This window comes from Lissotriton helveticus, chromosome 4_1 (assembly GCF_964261635.1).
Source record: "Lissotriton helveticus chromosome 4_1, aLisHel1.1, whole genome shotgun sequence".
NCBI lineage: Eukaryota > Metazoa > Chordata > Amphibia > Caudata > Salamandridae > Lissotriton > Lissotriton helveticus.
The window spans coordinates 166,416,690-166,436,465 of record NC_136063.1 but is presented as its reverse complement, the minus strand read 5'-3'; the positions used below and the strand labels follow the sequence as shown (position 1 = coordinate 166,436,465).

General features: G+C 43.5%; 1 protein-coding gene across 2 annotated transcripts in view; it reads left to right on the top strand.

Annotated features, from left to right (window-relative positions):
- NAPRT (nicotinate phosphoribosyltransferase) overlaps positions 1-19,776 on the top strand; it is a 367,006-nt gene that overhangs the window by 147,110 nt on the left and 200,120 nt on the right. For both annotated transcript variants that reach the window (XR_013610448.1, XM_078686638.1), the window contains exon 4: positions 18,418-18,548. Coding sequence is in view for 1 of the 2 variants with exons in the window: in XM_078686638.1 (XP_078542764.1) it covers positions 18,418-18,548 (131 nt within the window). In the remaining variant the exon portion in view is untranslated. The remainder of the gene's footprint in view (positions 1-18,417; positions 18,549-19,776) is intronic.

The window sequence follows — 19,776 nt, the reverse complement described above, 5'->3', positions numbered from 1 at the left end:
AGCTATTGATATCTGAGGAGCCAGCTGTGCATCAAGTTTATCCAAGTACTCCCACTCCCATTGGCAAGGCGAGATTCCAGCTCCCTAACATCCTCTATTCTTTCTCAGCAGTTTACCACTATTCTGGAAATCAATTGGTCCCATAGAATTGCTTCATACGTTTGCCACATAGTTATACCTTGGGATACTGACCCTACATTTTCAGTCAGATACGTCTGTCATCTCTTGCAGGTACTTCTTAGTGTCCCAGTGGGTCCAACCTCCAATCTCCTCTCTGCAACAGAGTCACAGTGCCCATTCTCATACACAACAGAGAGTAATCGGAGATTTCCTTCTTTAGAAAATGTTTATTGAAGTATCTGCCCCGTGTGTGATAGGAACAGGATGTAATAGTCTCGCCATTGCCCCACATATTGTTGGACACAAAGGAATACTGTTTAACGTTGGAATATTTATCTCTCCAGAGATCCCTTAATTCCATGGCAGCCACAGGTTTCCTGAATCTACTATCTGTCCTACCTTGGTGTTTGGATGTTGTGATTCTATCTATTTTGGGCTGTATAGTCAAGTTTAGGTCACCACTGATTATCAACCACCCCCCCGGAGCCTGCATAATCCATTGCCATATCCTCTCCAGGGTTCATGTTTGGAGCCCCGAGCTTAATACCAGGACACCACCTCCACCTAACCCCTATTCCACTCCCCTGATATGGCTGGGGAACATCCCTTTGGACTTGTCCAGCTTTGTATGATTGTGAGCGGCAGTAATCTGCGAAGCAGTATGCTGACCCCTCGCTGTTATGGTTCTGGGTCTCGCACAGGGCTTAAGCTGTGTCCCGGGGACTGTATGGGCCATGTGTACCAAAGTTTCCGTTAGTGATTTCCAAATAGCAATTTAATGGAAATTTATATTTGAAAATCGCATAATGATATGTACAAAGGTAAGTATTCCACTATTAGCATTTCCGTCAAATTGGCCGTTGCAAATTTGGAAATTTTCCATTTTCAAATAGGAAAGCGCAGTTAGGCAAAGTCGCAGATTGATGATGATGTAAGAACAAGGAGGCTTAGAAATACAGGGTGTTGCCACAACTCTGAAGTCTAGCAAGGTGCTGGAAGGAAGGTGTGCACCTGTGTGATTACTGGCAGTGACATTTGCCTATAACACCGTGTCTAAGGATAATGGGGATACGACCTTGCTAGCAGAAAAAGGGAAAATTACATTTTCTGATAGAGCTGGAAATGTTGACTGAGGAATGTGTGGCACATTCACAGACCAGCTGTTTGGTAAGTATTCTTTTTCGGTACCAGAGGCCCAGTAAACAAAGATATGGAACAGCATCCTTTAACCGCATGCGTGCGGCCGCGATTTTCGCGCTGTGCGGCTTTTTTTTTTAAAAACGCGTTACATGACGAGCTGAGCTCATCATGAGCATGCGAGTGGCGCAACTCATGACGAGCTCAGCTCGTCATGAGCATGGAAGGGGTTAAAAAGTGAACTCTTTTGGTGTCACCCAGAAGACCATACCAGAAATAAGAAAACACTGGTATGATCCTTGAATCCGTACAAAAGAAAAGTTGGCCAGCAGGATGGCTGAGGCTCATGGCACAGATGGTCCCTCCAAACATCCTCCTCCCACTCCAGTAGAATCACAGATTGATTCCATTAAACCTGAACACGGGAACCTGAAAGTGTGATGGGAGTGTCAGAAATTAACGCCTCCAATCCTGCGAGTTCCCGCCAAGATAACATTTTTTCTTGTAGAAAATTTTCCATAACATATTGTTTTAGTTTTCAAGTAAAACATATTAGCTATAAAAACTCCATTTAAATGTTTGCTGTAATTTGAAATACATTATTGGAGATGTAGTACAACCACATAATATGGTGTAGTGTGTCAGTGTATGAACTACATATAACAATATAATAACTTCATGTCCAGAACACACATTTCCACAGATCAGACCCAGAATTTGTCTGAAAACTTTAGGCCTGATAAAGCTATTGACACACAAATGGGAAATGAGGACACCTACACCTATAATTCAAACTCCAGACTTTGAGGAAGTTGATGAATAGCAAACACAACACAATAACACAGATTCATCAGTGCGCAGGACACCAAGACAACGTAGAGTCCAACAATTTTTCGTTCACAATGATGATGTCTCTAATGACATGTCAGACAGGTTACAATGGTTTGGGGGACTTGAGAAATCAATAGTCACAGTACAGCGCCTGCAAGCCAAACAAATAAAAACAGTGAGTAGGTATCTGCAAAGCATGTCACGTTAAATGCTGAAATTGCAGAAAGGTCAAGAGTGTTGGATTGCTGCCATGGAAGAGGAGCAACGTTTGCAAAGCTGCAGACACAAGCAGCACATGGCACGCTATGACGCTTTAACAAAACTGGAGAAGTGTGGCTCACTGGTTAGAGGAGGCAGACCCTGAAGCAGAGGTCAGACCGGGACCAGGGTTCAATTCCCGACGCGGCAGGGTCTTGAGCTCAAAATGTCCACGGACTCGATAATTCTCGCTTCGGTGCCTACTCAAATCAGGGGTTCACACTCTGCAACTCTGGGCAATAGCTTGCTCAATCTCCACTACAGCCCCCCGCAGCGGGATGCCTGGCTTTCACCTTGGGGGTGCCCAGTTGGGGCTATCTCACAGGGAAAAACCAGGACGGGTTCCCAAAACAAGTGCCTTGAGACCCTTTGGGGTGATTAGTGCGCTATATAAGAAGCCACATTACATTTTTTATTGGCTGTAGCCACCACCTCTCTTGCCAGAAAAACTGTGAACATCCAAAATGACATGAGGTGCTGCTGCCAAGATGTAGTAAGTGGACTGATCCAAGTGACCACCATCCTGGAAAACGTTCAGACACATAACCTGTCCATCCCCCACAAATTATCACCATCTGAAAGCGAAGACTGGCACAGATATGCCACTGAGGCTAGAGAAGATGGATGCTCCACAACGCAAACACGCCGAGCCACATCTGTCACAGATCTACATCCAACTCCACAGCCTAAACGTGCTGAGAAGGCAACCAACACCAGAGGTCTTAAAAAGTAACTTTTGCATGCGCTCAGATGTATGTAACGAGATTGTTCTGTTTAAACAAAGCAACAAAGTTTGAGAGCTCAAACAATGACATCTCGCCTATGCATTCCCTAGGTTCGGGTGAGGAGGCAGCAACGAACTATACCAACTGGTTAGACTCAGCATGCATGCAACTCGTACCCCCTAAAACGTACCATTCCACACGCTCCAGTCCATCAGCTCCGTGGTTCTCTGAACAAATCAGGGACCATAAGGTGAAATGTAAAAAACTGGAAAGAAACTGGCGGAAATACTACAAAGAAGAGGACAAAAAGCTGCTGAATGCAGAGTAAAAAACTGGAAAGAAACTGGCCGAAATACTACAAAGAAGAGGACAAAAAGCTGCTGAATGCAGAGTTGGGAGGTTATAAAGAGAGGATTCGTTCGGCCAAAAGGGCCTTTTTTACCACTCGCATTCAGAACGCGAGTAACTCCTCTAAAGAACTATTCCGCACAGTTACATCCCTTTCAGCCCCCAAATCAGTGGAAATTCCCCCTAGTAGGGATCTATGTGAAGATCTGGCCAAATTTTTCCAGGGTAAGGTCGAGAAGATCTTTTATTCTCTGGATCACCTAGTTAAGGTCATTTCTCCACCGACTAACCTAGATAGCTCAGAGATTGACAGCCATATTGAGAGATTACTTAACTTCTCCCCTATCACCGATGAGGAAGTTAGGATTTGGATACAGAGGATTAAATCAGGTTCCCCTGCTGACCCCTGCCCGGCCGCCATTGTAAAAACAGTCCCATCCATCATAGCAGCGAGACTCACCCCTCTTTTCAATAACATGCTGGAATGGGGAGAGTTCCCCACACGCTGGAAACAAGCATCGATCTTACCCCTTCTCAAAAAACCCAACCTAGATGTAGGCGATTTGAATAACTATCGGCCCATCGCCAGGCTACCTTTACCGGCCAAAATTATAGAGGGTATAATAAATACTCAGCTGAGCGCCTTTCTAGGTAAAGAACGACGTCTGGATCCATCTCAACATGGATTCCGGCCAGGGCATAGCACAGAATCAGCTCTGATAAAATCTGCCGAAGAGATAAGACAAGTGATGGATGAAGGAGGCAGAGCCGCCCTGATCATGCTGGACCTGTCCACAGCCTTCGACACGGTCCACCACAGGCTGTTGGTGGACCGGTTGGGGGCCTGCGAAATTCAGGGAAAGGCCCTTAAGATCTTGCAAGCCTTCCTCTCCAGCAGGACTCAGGTTGTAGCTCTGGGAGACTATGAATCGGTCCCTTTTGTACTCCCGTGTGGAGTCCCTCAAGGCTCTTCCTTGAGCCCGACCCTTTTCAATGTGTACGTCTCCACCCTGGCGCCAGTCATAAGACCCTTTGGCTTCAATGTAACATCTTATGCAGACGACACACAGATTGTAGTGTCGCTGCTACCTGGTGGAGTGGGCGACACAGCTGACAGGTTCAAGGACTGCATGCGTGAGGTTGGTAATTGGATGGCAGAAAACTGTCTTAAATTGAATTCAGCTAAGACTGAAGTTCTACTATTCGGGGCCAAAGAAAATTTCTGGTCCCCAAGGTGGTGGCCCGAGGAAATGGGGACACCCCCCCTCTCCAGTTACAAAGGTCAAAAACCTGGGGGTACTGATGGATGACACCCTCTCCTTCAGGCCGCAAGTCAACGCCCTGTCTTCATCCATTCACTATGTCTTGAAAACTATACGAAAAGTGCTGCATTACATCCCGGACGAACATAGAAAAACTGTGGTAACAGGATTGGCAATATCCCGACTAGATTATTGTAACAGCCTGCTTCTAAATGCCCAAAAGGGGCTGTTAAACAAACTCAAAATTCTACAGAATGCGGCGGCCCGATTAATTACGGGCACTCCCAAATTCTCGTCGGTAGCGCAAGATCTGGTAAAATTACACTGGCTGCCAGTGCGGAAAAGAATAGTCTTCAAGACGCTCTGTGTAGTTTTTAAAGCATTGAACGGTTTGGGCCCCCACTGTATGACCTCTTTCTTTCAGTGGTACAAACCGACTAGGTCACTTAGGTCGGCTAACCAAGGATTGATCATAGTCCCTAAAGTCAGGAAGGCTCGCTGGGGGGGGAAGGAGTTTCTCCCTTGGAGCAGCCAAGGCTTGGAATGCTCTGCCACTGGCCCTTAGGCAGATGTCTGACCTGCTGCCCTTTAGAAGGGCCCTGAAAACGTGGCCATTCACATACTAATCCCCTCTTCATGCACACCAGTGGTTATTCAGCGCCAGGACACCATTTCGGTAACAGTGCGCTTAACAAATGTGGAAAATAAATAAATAAATATATCCTAGAAGGATACAGTTCATGATACACAATTACAAAACTTAATTTCAACCTGAATAAAAGGTTATCACCTGGAAAACACTACCATCATGTGTGTTGGCTATTATTTAGATGTGCTCATTATTCTTATCTTAAAAATAGTTGTCTGATCTTTTTGTGTAGTGCTCGAACCTCTGCTGCACGTGTCCCATCCTTATGAATCTGTAGTGGTGGTAGTTCATCATCTGAGTCTGATCCTGGTTATATTTTGATGTTGTGAAGACCCTTCCTCATGACTATGTTGTGAAGAATAGCACATGTGGCAATGATTTTGCAGCAGGTCTCTTGTCTGTAGAATAGTGCTCTACCCAACTTATGTAGGTGACTAGAATGGGATTTCTGTATTCCAAATGTCCGTTCAATTTTTTATCATTTTGTTTTATGTGCCCTGTTGTATTGCCTTTCACTTCTGGTTCTTCGATTCTAGTATCGTGCCAGTATACAAGGGTGCAAGGCATATGCATTCACTCCTTAAATAGTATGAGATGGAGAAACAGTTACATTATTTTACAAACATGGTATTGAACATAGTAAGAGGATTGCAGACTCAATTCATACAAAGTAAAAAACCAGCGCCAAATTCACCCTGAGACAGTTTTTTATTCCACTGCGGCGGAACCTAAAGCAGTCATGTGTGCTGCCTGGGAATCTGGCTACAAAGTCCGTTATGATGCATGAGACATCACACACTACTTTAACATTAGGGGAATGGGTTATTTTCCTGTTTCTATTCATGAATTTATTTTCAGAGGTGGGACATATGACAATATGTGTGTCATCAACGCAATAAAGAACGTTTGGAAGCTGTGCTACCCTATAAACAGTAGTATGCTGATTTGTATATCTTGGCAAGTGTTTGGGAGAAAAACACAAATTGGTACAATTTGACACCCATGATGGCCCAAAAACTATCAACAAATTTGAAAATGTACTTTGTGGCCCTCCCCCTGATACTGCTAGAACTCCCTGGTTGCTGCCAGAAGCTAAAAGGAGTATAAAACACAATACATGCACATGTTGTGGAATTTGTGACACTTTCTGCAAGGCCCTATGGACAAACCTCAGTAGTTTGGCTATGCACGTTCCTTAGATGAGGACAATGACATACAACATCACAGCCATGCTTACAACCACTTTGTGAGTGAAACTGCATTCTCCATTATTCAACAATCTGCAATGCCTCAAATCTTAAGCAAAATTCTGGAAATAAACTTCCATGTGTTATAAATGTCTTTGTAGTAAACAATTTGTCTATAACACTGTATTACAACAATTTAACTCTGACATGTGCCTAGACATCCACTGGTGGATAATCTCTTAACAGAAGCTTTGGCTTTTCTCACAGAATGTTTGCAACAGGCTTTGGCTTTAACCCACTTTGGATGTGCTCAGCCTTTACCTTGTTCAAGATGTAGCACTACTAGCCCCCCAAACTTTACCGGGTTGTGAACGGTGCAACATATAACTTTCAACATGTTCAACCACAGCTGCCTACACTGTTCCTATTTTGGGCACCCACACCTGTACACAATGATGCCAACCACATATACTAGGCACATTATAAGGGGGTATAGTTATCAAGAGGCAATCATCCTGGCTTTACAAGGGTGTCACCACATTGATAAAATCAAATATTCACCATATTCGACCAATGCAACACCATTAAAAGTGCTAGGGGGTGATGTCATCGGACAGTGGCTCTGTGTTAACCTGATGATATTTGATTAACAATCCTATGACCTTTGTTTAGGCACAAAAAAATCATCAAATGTTGTCACTGTCAAAAGAGTGTTAAAATATAAAAAGAAATATGAACATAAATCTTTCTTTTACTTTCGACAGGCTGTAAGAGACGCCCTTAGGACCTCTCAACAGGGAATGTGCTTGTGGCCCCTTCTCTGGGGCTCAACAAGTGGAATATGCAAATTAGAAATGGCCCTCACAGCTGCTTATGGGGTGCTCCAGGCCCCAGCTGATTGATGCTCTGCAGCATCCCTTTGATGCGGTGGCCACCGGGTAGAATTGACTTTTCTTCACTTTTTATTTGTAATTGGTGCCCAGTTCCCTCCTGGATCACCCAGAGCATTGAGTTCAATTCAGGGATCTGGTGGAGACCTAAAGCCCCCACGGCCCCTGCCGGCCCTCCTCATGCTGTGCGAGCGCAGGCATCCTTCTGGCTCCTGCCTGCACTGACAGCGGGTGGGAGCCACAACAAACTACTCTTCCAGCCCACAGACTGGAGACTGGAGACTAGAAGACTGGTGCTCAAGATTTTTTTTTTTACATGTATTTATTGATTTTTTTCAAGTGCATCACCAGGCGCTCATTGTAAGCAAAGTGAATACTTCTCATCTTACCCCGCTTTACCTGCATGCCTTTTGTAGGTACACAGCCTTAAGTTTAAAACCAACACATCACATATATGTGATCTATACCTTCCAGACTTTTTGGCATCATGTGAGAAGTATGGAGTGGATCATATCTTGCAAATTGGTGGGTACGTCCTATATCGACTTTTTCACTGGGGTTGGCGTTCCACAAACCAAGGGCACATACATACATACATACATACACACATATATATACATATACACACACACACTGAGGAAAAAGAAATGTGAGCTGTTCAAGGGTATCAATTCAGTTCTCAAGTTGTCAGTTCCCCCTCATCGCCAACATCTTGCGAATGGGTTAACAGATAGTTATGCAATGGGTCCCAAATGTCTCTAGGTTGAGATTGAGGAGATAATATTTCAGCATATAAGGACACTTGGTAATTACAATAAATTAGGTCAGATAACCATGCCTTGAATTTCGGCGCTGTCCCCATCTACTGGTGATTATACGCTTTGCCAGGAGGAGGGCCAGTGCCATGTATTTCCTGAATTCTGATTCGACCCCCCCCACCCCCTACACCCTGTATGTCCCAAAAGGCCCTTGAGAGGAGAGTGTGTCATATCTTTATCTATCATTGCAGTTAGCGCTCTGGAGATCGCCCCCCCCCCAGTAAGCCTGTATGGGGCCAAATGTCCATGTAAGGTGAAGAAAATGTGCCCCAGCCATACCACACCGGGCAAAGTGGTCATCGGAGCAGAGTCTGTAGCGGCGCAGTCTGGCAGGAGTCTAGTATACTCTGTGAAGAAATGTATAGTTTATAATGCAGAGTCTTCAACTAGAGGCAATCTTCCTATCTGGACACAGAAGAGAGTGCCATTGGTTGTCTGTAGGTGTAGTCCCTATATCCGCTTCCCACTGGCAGGCATTTGTCCCCAAGTGAAGGGTTCTCCAATCGCGCTGTTTGATATAAGAGGGAAATTAGGTGTCTCGGATTTTCAGCCTGAAGGCACGAAGGGTATCTAGACTAGGAAGTTCATGAGGAAAGTCTTGGGTGGCAGCTTTTACAATATGTTGTAGCTGAATATACAAGATGTCCAGTGGGGATCGACCCTCCATTGAACTCCGCTCAGGACATAAAGCAGCCCCCTTGATGAAGATCATCCCAATGTGTAAATCCATGTACTTGGAGTAATTATCTTTCGACTGTGTGTGACCCGTAGCAGTGGATGATAAGGAAGCCTACGCCATGAGGAATAGCTATAATAATGTGGGTAGTATAACCATTTTCATTAGCGCAATGTGACCCGCTATTGATCGGGGTAGCGAAATCCAGCGGGTAAATCCATCAGTGATTGTGGATAGCGCCATGCCATAATTCGTTCTGATAACTTCCTCATTGTCTCTCGATATTACCACCCCCAGATATCGAAGTTCAGAGTGACACCACTGCAAGGGGAAGACTGAGGTAAACGGTTATGTAGCTTGTGTGAGAGGAAAGAGGTGCAACTTTTGCCAGTTGATCTGTGCACTGGATAGCCCCAAAAGGGACACATTTGTGGAGGATCCCATTGGGGCTGATCTGCAGGTCTCTCAAATAGAGGGTAATGTCGTCTGCGTATAAGGAGTAAAATATGCCTGGACGGGTAGCAGAGTGCATAATCCCAATGGCATGGCGGTAGTTTGATTGCCACGTGCTCTATTGAAAGAGCAAAAAAAGTAGCTGCGAGAGCGAGCATGCCTTCCATGTGCCCCTGGTAAAACGTCGGGCAGAGAAGATCGAGCCATTAATCATACCGCTCTTGCTACTGGTTGTGAGTATAGTAGAGCAATCCATGGCAAAACTGAATGGGGGAGTCCCATCCAGCGAAGTACGGTTATTAAGAAATCCCAATCAATGGAGTCCGAGGCTTTGGTGGAATCCAGACTGGCCGCTACTGCACCTATGTCTGGATCGAAATCTTGCATCAGAGCAAAAAATGGCAGTAGATTATGGGACATGGACTGTTCGGTTATAAAGCCTGCTGGGTCCGGTCTAACTAACAATGGCATGAGAAGAGCGAGTCGGTTAGCAAGTATTTTAGCTGAAGTTTTAATATCTCTAATAATGAGCGAAAGCAGCCCATAAGATTCGCACCTGTCAGGTGACTTACCCGACTTTAGCAGCGCTTTAGCTTTGTCAGACTTACTAGGATTATGTGGCATAGTGGACTAAAATATGCAGCAAAGTTATCTTAATTATGCAGCAAAAATGCACATTATGCAGCATATTCTTTGTCAATACTGCTTACATCTGTTTGCGCTAAAAAACATTTTTGTAAAGTCTGAAACCAGCATCTATTCATGAAAAGTAAACAAAACCTAAGCATTCTAATTTCAAGCAGTGCCTGTTTTTTGTGGCACTTTTGAAAAACGGCTTCATAATATTCACTGGCCAACAGATGAGTAATGGCTGCCGGAAGTACACTGATATGTACTGTATGAAGCAGAGTCTAAGTTAGAAGTATCAGGTGTGTCCGTCTCCGAATTAGAGTATCAGAAGGTAGGCGAAGTAAATGCTATGATGGGCTGTTAACGAACTATATGCTATAATTCCCTATAAAGAACACTGCAAGGCTTCAAAGAATCCAAAGCTTTGCTGCTGTCTGGCAGGTAAGCAGTGTTCCTGGTGCCGCGACCATGCAATAGACTTTTTCCTCCCTGCAACATGCTCTATGATTACACACTGCACTGGACAAGAAAATAAAAGAAAAACAACAGAGGAGAAACATAGGAGCCATCATATACAACAAGAAACAAGAGGCTGACCATAACATGAAGGTGTGTTACATAAATTCATTACTGGTTTATTTATTCAGCCCTCACAGAAAGCTGCTCTTCCTGGTTAAGACTATGGGCCAAATGTACAACCATTGGCAAATGCGACTCGCAAATTGCGCCAAATTGCGAGTCGCAATTGCCAGTGTACAACAGTGTCCGAGACACTGTTCGCGATTCCCAAAGGGTGGTCGCAAATTGCATGCCTCATGCATATTAATGAGGCTGTCGCAATTTGCGACCCCATTGGGAATGGCTGGCACTAACGGGGATGGTGGCCTGCTGGGGTCAGCAGACCTCCATGTCTGGGACTGCTTTTAAATAAATCAGTCTTTAGGTCTCACCTAGGCAGCGTGCATGCGCTGCTCTGGGAGGTCATTTAGCCATCGGTCTTCACTTTTCAAGCACTGCACTCGTGTTTGTGGTGGCATCCACCTTGCGGGAGCGAACAGCATCGCGCCACAAGTGCAGTGCTTGACAAGTGAAAACTGCGCGCGTGCACACGTACCAGTCCCGGGCTCTCCTCAGATTCTCCGACTGCCTTTCTTTCTCATTCTCCTTGCGCGCTTTCCTCTCCATATGTGCTGCAGCTGGTTAACTGCGCGGTCCGCCTTGGACACACCTATTTATTTATCTAATTTGCCACGCGGGGCAAAACATAGCGTTTCGCAGCACTATAGCAGTGTGCTTTCATTTTCTGCGCAGTCCGCCTCTAACATGCATGTTTAGTTATTTAATTTCTTTCGCGCAACACCGTTGGGGGGGCCCTTCATTACCTTTAATCCATTTGTTTATTGAACTAGTTTTTAATATGTTTCTCCCTTTTGCCTGTAGTTTACACTCCTCTTCATCTTTTAATTTCTATCCTCTTCCCTTCTGCACTTTTCCATCCCTTTCCTCTCTGCACTCTTCTTCCCTTTCCTCTCCTACCTGCATGAACCCTCATCTTCAGTTCTTTAAAATTAGCTCTTTTATGGCCTAATCATTTTCTTCTTTTGTACACTTATCACCACTCCCTTCCTTCTCTGTTCCCCCTTCGCATTCCCTCCCTAAGTCATCTACTCTCGTGTTCATCACCCTCTTGGTTTCATTTTCTCTTGATTACCTTGCCTCATTTTCACTCTTTTCAAAATGCATACAGCCAGGATATTTACTGTAGGTGCGCTACAGCAGCTCTGACTACACTTCTCTGGCATGAAATACAACAATTCTCAGTTTTTTTACCTTCCCTATCAAGCCCCTCCTTCCCCATCCCCATTTTTCTTTAGCATTCCCTCATCACTGCGCACCTCCACCATTTACCTACCACTGTCTTTCGACTACAGTTAATCTAGAGAGGGCAACCTCATACTTTAACCACTCGACAGGACAAGCTACAAGATTGAACTCATGCAAGTTCACTTAATACCACATCCATGTCATGTCTTAACCTGGCTCTGTATGTATCGTTCATAATAAATAGACCGTTCCAGCAGTCCTGTTTTTTACATTGTTTTTTGTTATGGAAAAATGACTTCTGAAGCAGATTCACCTAGTATGTTTAATAAGTTATATGGCATTAATAGTAGGCTTTACATAAAGAGGAAGGTTTGCACGAGGAGACTATTTCCCATATTATAGCAGACTAGGGTTAGAGAGAAGATTCTTAGTTCGATACCTGGCATTCTTTGTTTGTGCTTGCAAGGGTTGGCAGAGAGTGCATGGTACTAACTTGCCGGGTAGTGGGTACCCAGTCACTCGGGGTCACAGGTAGTGGTGATCTTAGTCGCGGTCACACAGGGGCAGATATTGCAGGTACATAAAGTCGTCCCGTGGAATAGTCTGATCGTTGATGGAGGAGTGAGTGGCTGCGCGATGAGGTGAACCTCTCTGGCTGTTGATTAAATAAATGGATTCATTATACAATGGTTGAAACCCAGGTCTTGCATGGTCATCAGTTACTTAAGCATTCATTGCACAAAGGAGGGAACATGTGGGCCAATGCAGTCACAAGCTGCTTGAAGAAATTGAGGAATCAATGCAGAATTTAGGTATTTAGATCCCACGATTATTGGACACAGACAGGATGAAGTATGCTGGCATCTAGGGTTGCATGCAAGGTTAGATAAGAAATAGTTGGCAGTTCCTAAGTTTGTCTGTTTCGACTGCTTGATCTGCTCTGGTAATGTTCCCTTTGAACTCTGTTTATGGGTGAACTTTAATAATATTCACTCCACACCAGGCAGTTTTCCTCTTGGTTCCTTCAGCAGCAGAGTTTAATATCAGCAGGAGGACTCTGTCCCTTACCTCTTGAAAGGGAGACAGCCACTGAGAATGTTTCAGGCCCTTGCCTTCTTTTACACTGGGGTACATGGATTAATGAAAAGGTGAAATCTGGCTTTGAAGGCAGAGCAGTCTCCTGTCCAGTCCAAAGAACAGTTTACCCTTCCAAGTGTCCAGTCAAGTCCCGAGTATTTGGTGGGAGTAAATTGCAACTAAGCTTATATTCCTTTTAGTTAGGTTTCGCTCCATGGAACCATTTGGAGGTAACATTGCAACTTTAAAGGGATTGCAGGTAGACGGTTCTGGTTCTCTCCTAAAAGCACAGGAGTCAGGAAAGGGGATGTGACCCCCATCCTTTCTGTGGGGCATATGACCCAGCTGAGTTTCCAAGCCAAAGTCTTTATCTAAGTGTTACACTCTGGCCAAGTCGCAGCTTGAGAAGATGAGTTTCAGTCACTTGACAACATAAAGTCTTTCCTCTGGATGACGATTCAAAGCCTGACACCGCACTGTGCTTCTTTTAGACATTCAATGGATGTGGGAATTGCAATACTAATGCAGGGGGACTTGAAGAGATGGGTAACTCTAGTTGCAATAGACCATAAAAAGCATGGTAGAACTTTTGGTGCTAGATACACGCAGGCTTGATCGCCACTACGGAACACCACCTCACATGTACCCAGCATACACAAGCACAGGACGGAGACACTGAGGAAAATTGAGGGGTCCGGCCTTAAAATACTGCTTGTATTTTACCATGGCTATCCAAGAGGCAATCGTTCCACTGTGGTTCAGGTAAAAAAGCATGTTCCCTACTACCATAATTCCACAACCATCTACAGTTAGTAGCATCATGTTCTTTTCAAGGGCATGATAGTCACCCACATAAACCAGCATTGGCATGGCCAATAGGTCTCGCCTTTGGGACCTTATAAGTATTAAGTTATGCAGCACAATATCCTTTGTGCAATAACATCAACTGTTGCATGGCTAAATACTTATACGGTCCCAAAGGCGAGACCTATTGGCTATGCCAATTCTTGTTTTAAATGCAGCCCGTTTTCCTTAAAGGAAAACGTGCTGTATTTTTAAAAAAAATGGAAACGTTTTTGTTTCATTTTTTTAAAGGGCAGGTTGTGGTCCCTGGGACCACTGCCTGCTCTGCACATTTTTTTGCGCACCCATTGTGCACCCATTCACAAACGGGAAGGGGTCCCCACGGGACCCCTTTCCGTTTGCGAATGGTTTACCACCCTCTTGAAGAGGGTAGTAAACTGCGAGTGTTTTGCGACCACAATTGCTGTTGCTAAACATTCTTACATAGGGTTCAGAATCGCTATTTGAAAGGGACGTCCTTGGAACGCCCCTTCCTAATAGAGCGTCGCTAATCCTATTTTGCGAGTCGCAATTTAATTAGCAACTCACAAAATAGGGTTAGTACATCGCCCACAGGTTTTTTGCATGGGCAAAGGGGTCTAAAACCCATTTGCGAATGCAAAAATCCATTGTACATCTGTCCCAATGTCTGGGGAACTCTGGCTCCAGAAATAGGTGGGGTGCAGTAGCAGTGATCCTTTCTTATAAGAGAACAATTTGCTAGTAGATATCTGGCATTCTGTAAGGCACTCAAGACCCATCTTTTCCCTTCACTTTATGCCCTTCTTGCAGTTTACTCCCTTTCTGTTTGCCTCTGTGGCTTGTACCAGCATATTGGTTTCTTCTCTTTAGTTATGATAGGTCTCCCTTGCTGTCATCTGCCTTTGTTGCTATTAGCGCCGGGACACCCCTTTGCTGGGGCAGCTGCGTGCTTTACAAGTCCTCCTAACATAACATAACAGAAAGGACACCTGTTGTGTTGTGTGGCTTTGTGCACTACAGCAGTGAAAAGTTCAAAAACCTACATAGCTCATATTTCAGCTGAGGCAGTTTGCTCATTTTACATTAGAAGGCTGGAATTGACTGCCATACCGTCCATCGAGGTAGACCACCTTGAACTTTGTGTTCATGTGCTCAACCAGATACCATAGGGCAGATTCACAAAAGCGTTTGAGGAGAAGTAGTAGTAGAGTACATACTTTTGTATATCTTTGTGTACTACTTGTACAAAAGTATTTTCTATATACTCCCATTGTATTCTCTTTTTAGGTGTTTTGGGCTCAATTCACATATTAATCCAAGAGTATGTAAAAAACAAAAAAAAGTACAAGAGCACTGCTTTACTTACTTCAAAACACCTTTATGAGTAAGCTTCAAAATGTTTGGTGTGAGATTTCTTCATGCTCAGTGCTCCTCCTTCCCGAACTCCTCAAGTTGGAGAGACAGACCAACATTGTTGAGAATTAAGACCCACCTCTTTCTTTCAGACTTTACTATGGAATTTAGTTACACTTTGTTGCGGCTCCTCTGTGCAGCAACCAACCAACCTTATGTTCTGCTTTGAATGGGCATGTAGTTCTACGCACATGTGGTTGATGTCAGTTGGTTGGTGGTGGAACTTGGCATATGGACTTGCTGGTCTGCACTAGTTTTAATCCTTAAGCTTTTTGTCCCTCACTAGCACTCTTTGAGGCCTTTTTGTTAGTGATAGCTAACACTTGCACGACTTTTTAATAAATAAATACAAATAAACCCTTTTTTCAGTGTGGTCTCTCGAGTGTTCTTGCAATCCACCATAAAAAACGATAAATACCGTTAAAAACCTTAGGAGAATGCGTGAACTATAGAGTACAGTAAGCGCATAGTATTCAGTTGGTTTTTCCCTGTAAGCTATCTATCAGCTGGTTCATTTTTTTATCCCCTCACCTATTTTGTACTGTGCTTTATTTCTCTGCCGCTACATTTCCACTATAAAAATACTCAAAGGGTTGGTGAGTAAAGTACGTCAAGGTAAAAAAAAAAGCTCTGCCATTATTAAGAAACATGAAGGACATAGCTTCCAACATTACAGATTCAATTGACTTTAGGAGCAAATACATACTTAGTGACAGATATTAATGGAAAGCTCTCCCGGTAATATTGCAGATATGCATTCAGGTTTTTTGTTTAAAGCAATTTGTTTTGCCCTACATTGTTCACATTTTTCGCAGTGGCGTATATAATATACATAATTCAAAGATGAAGCTTTCTACTTAAGTGATGCCAACTGGATTTAGAGTCCTAGCAAGCACACTAAAAATCGAAACCTAAACATAATCACTGGCCTGAGTGCTGTCTTCGAAACACATTGCTGTTCCAGTCCTGAAAACAAAGACCATCCTTTACACAGCACACAACTGTTGTGACCAAGCTGAAAATTAAAGCAAAACGGAGAAAGACTAGAGAGAATGTGTGCAAATACGTCGTAAGGCTATCTTAACTGAGAGGAGGGCTGTGTCCAGGGTTTAGCCAGAGCTCTGGTGTAAGGAGTGCATAGTATTTGTTTCCTCATTTCACAATCCTCCAAGAATGCAGCCTCTTCTGTCTAGTGTGGGGTAAGCTTGGGATTTTGCGTTAATCACAGCTCTTGTGAGTAATCCTTATCTTGTGGAAAAGGAAACCAGTCCAGAGATCAGCTGGGCTTATGCAACATGGACGATAGCCAAATTCCTATACAGATAGGCATTGTTGTCCAATTTGGCGTAACATTTTAGTTGATTGTCCGCTGTCAAGTAGTTAGAAAAATATTTAGCGCAATGCATTTTAGGTTATCAAGTGCCAAATGCCAAACTGCTACTTATTTTAATGGTTAATCATCAACTGTGGTTTGAACCTTAACCCCTATGTTGACTGCCAGCCCTAAATAAACCATTGGATTTCTCATCCTGTTGTAACTGTGAACCTGATTTAGGGTTTGGTGGATGATTTACTCTGTCACAAATGTAACGGATATCCCGTCTGCCACATTACATAGCATTATATTCAGTGGCACCTGTAATACAACGGGCAGGATATCCGTCACGTTTGTAGCCGAGTATCCCATCCGTCATAGTTTACATTAGGCCCTATAAATGTTAAATTATGCTCCTTATTTTGTCCTTGTGGCTACTTTGTGTGGCCATGCCATGCTTTTAGTAATAAAGAAGTGACTTCTCTTATAAGCCTTCATCCCATCAACCCTTGTTGCAGGACCACAGGGGTGTTAGTGGAGGCTGTGACACTAACAGACTGGAAACATTGAATATTGTGATTGTGGGGCAGGTTCTAGGGTGAAGTTGGAGACCGAGAAATGCCTTTTGTTGCACTGAGCAAAGCAGTTGATCCACGAGGCAAGTTTCAGATCCTCATGATGTCATTTAAGAGATAATTCTTCCATTTCCATTTATAGTTCTTTGCTAACCCTTGCTTGGCCGAAAGCCCTTTCTAGGGTATCGATTAAGTAGCCCCTCTGAATATCATTTACAAATGGCTTCATATCCCTTTGTGCAAATACATTCCTTTTGCAGCACTATGTAGTTTGTCAGGTTTGTAAGGCAGTTTCGTTAATGTGAGTTTTTTTTTTAAATATATTTTTTAGTTTTACATAGAACAAAACAGTACATTGGAGAAAAGAATAAAAAAAGAAAAGGCCATAGGATAATGGAAGCATTTATCATCAAATTTGTCTAACCGGATAAAAGCACATGTAATAAAGAGAGAGGCTAAAGGAAGGTAGAAGAGTTGATCAGGATTGTAGTGGGTATAGGAAATGTCCAGAGTCCCCGAGTGTGGTGGTGGTGGTGAGTCATAGCAAATGATGGGGACAGAAACGTCAGAATAGCGAAGGGCAGAAGGTCCGAGATTCTGATTATCCCACCTGACGTGTAGGAGAATGACCGTGCACTACGCCAGGGCTGCCAATAATGAAGCATAGATGTTTTTAATAACAAAGTATGACTGGTCTGTGAACTTTAACTCAAGTTGGGAGAGCGAAGGGTGTAGCCGTATGGCGAGCTGCAGGGCGGGAGACCATTTGTTCATAACATCATTAAAAAAAATAATACTGGTTTCGAAAAATGAAATTGCTATCGGTATTCCTACCCTTTTAGAGTGAAAGCAGCCTAAAGTGACTTCGATTTCGCCTGAAGGAAGCAACTAGGCAAACTAGGCACAATCATTTCACAAAAGGTAGAATTACAACATTGTTTGCAGCTTAGGTAAATGGAGTATTGATAATGCCAATATAGGAACTGATGCAAATAGAAGAGTTTCTTTTACTTGATTCCGTTTCTTTTGCCACACTGTACATAGTCTCCTGGTATAAAATGTTCTTCCTGCCATGGGTTATTACTTTCAAATTTGTGGTACATCCTATGGCTTGCAGGTCTGCATTTCTGATGGTGACATCAGCCATAGCCCCCCTCTGTAAGATCAAAATACATTCTATCTGGATTTTTTTGTTGCATAAAAGTAGTAATCCAGGTTTGATCATGCAAATATGTAAACATCTGAAAAAAACGTAGCACTAGCAGGTGTGTGGTAACTGCCTCCCGGACATGCAGAAAATGTGATGTTCTTATAAGCACGTACATTCTATTGATTCATGGTTTCTTCCAAATATGGCTGAGTCTGCAATTTAGGGACACTATTTTCTGTTTTCTTTCTGTCCAGTCTTGTTGCTACGAATGCTGCTAGGATGCGCACTGCGGCCGGCCCTGATAAAAAACTGCTGGAATTGGGGCTGAGACGTGCACAAGGGCCCAACGGTGGCATCTCTGCATCAAGATATTCCTACATAGGGGGTAAGTCTTCACTCTTGTGCTTCACCCTGTTCCAGTCCTAATCCTACCCATCCCACAAGTCCAGACAAGAGAATCATAGGCATGGCCGTTATAGAACCCCAATGACTTAGAAACTTGGCACAGGTTGATTGTAAGTGAAAGAGGGTGGGATACTGTGCTATTGAGTGCCGCACACAGTCCAGCAACCAACAGGTTCGTGCATTCATGCAAGTGCAAATTCATGAAAATCATTCATGAGTGCTCCAGATTGTATTGTCCAAACAGTAAGAGCCAGGTAATTACTTCTAACAAACAGCATGCACTCTTCAGTGGGGATTTCTGCTATATCGCTCTTCTCATTTGTTGTGTGGATCATCTCATGGGTACCATTCATGTGTAATTGACCTGTGAAAGCTCACATTTGTCTTTTTCTTCAGTAGCTGTCAGAAATGTTTCCCCTCTTTCTAAACCGTGTTGAAATATGTAGTTCATACATTGGAAAATCGCATACAGTATTTTCTAGATGTTCATATCTCTTGCAACTCCAAAATGATGCCTTCATGTATAATAGACTTGAGTAGGACGATAGGGTGTTAAAGCTTTTGTGGTTCCTTTCAGGCACCACAGGCAAGGCTCGGGCTATATTTGAATATGTAGGAGTTGACCAAGCAGTGTATATCACACACAAAGTTCTTCTCGGTGAACCAAGGTTCTTCAGTCATTTTTTGAGCTATTTCCCATCAATTCTGGCCAGAAAACTCTTACGATCACAGAAAAACGAAGTCCGAGATAACTGCCTGTGTTAAGCAGTTACTAATCGGCCATTTCTCATGGGTGTCCCCCTCATTGGGGCACCCAAATGACTCCGGATCTTAAAGCGATACAAAGCTGAGGTTGACCGCTGTGTTTTTCTAAGGTTATATAACTCAGAAATAACTTATGCTGTCTTATATACTGTGTAGTGGTCTGTGCTCATTAGTCCGTATATAATAGCTTCGGCCCCACCCCAGTTTAAAGTCTAATATTATGGATGAAATCAGTAAATTTAAATTTTGTTTTACATTTTTCCATGCCTACAACACAGAGGCTAGTGTATAATAGATATAAATAAAAACAAAATATATAGATCCCTTCCCCCTGATATGTCCAATAAGAATAACTTCCTTAGTTCCCCTCAGCCCCCAATCTTTCCTCTGGAGAAGAGGGTTCCCGCAGCTGTATCACATTTCATTTCCAGGCTCCTATTTTG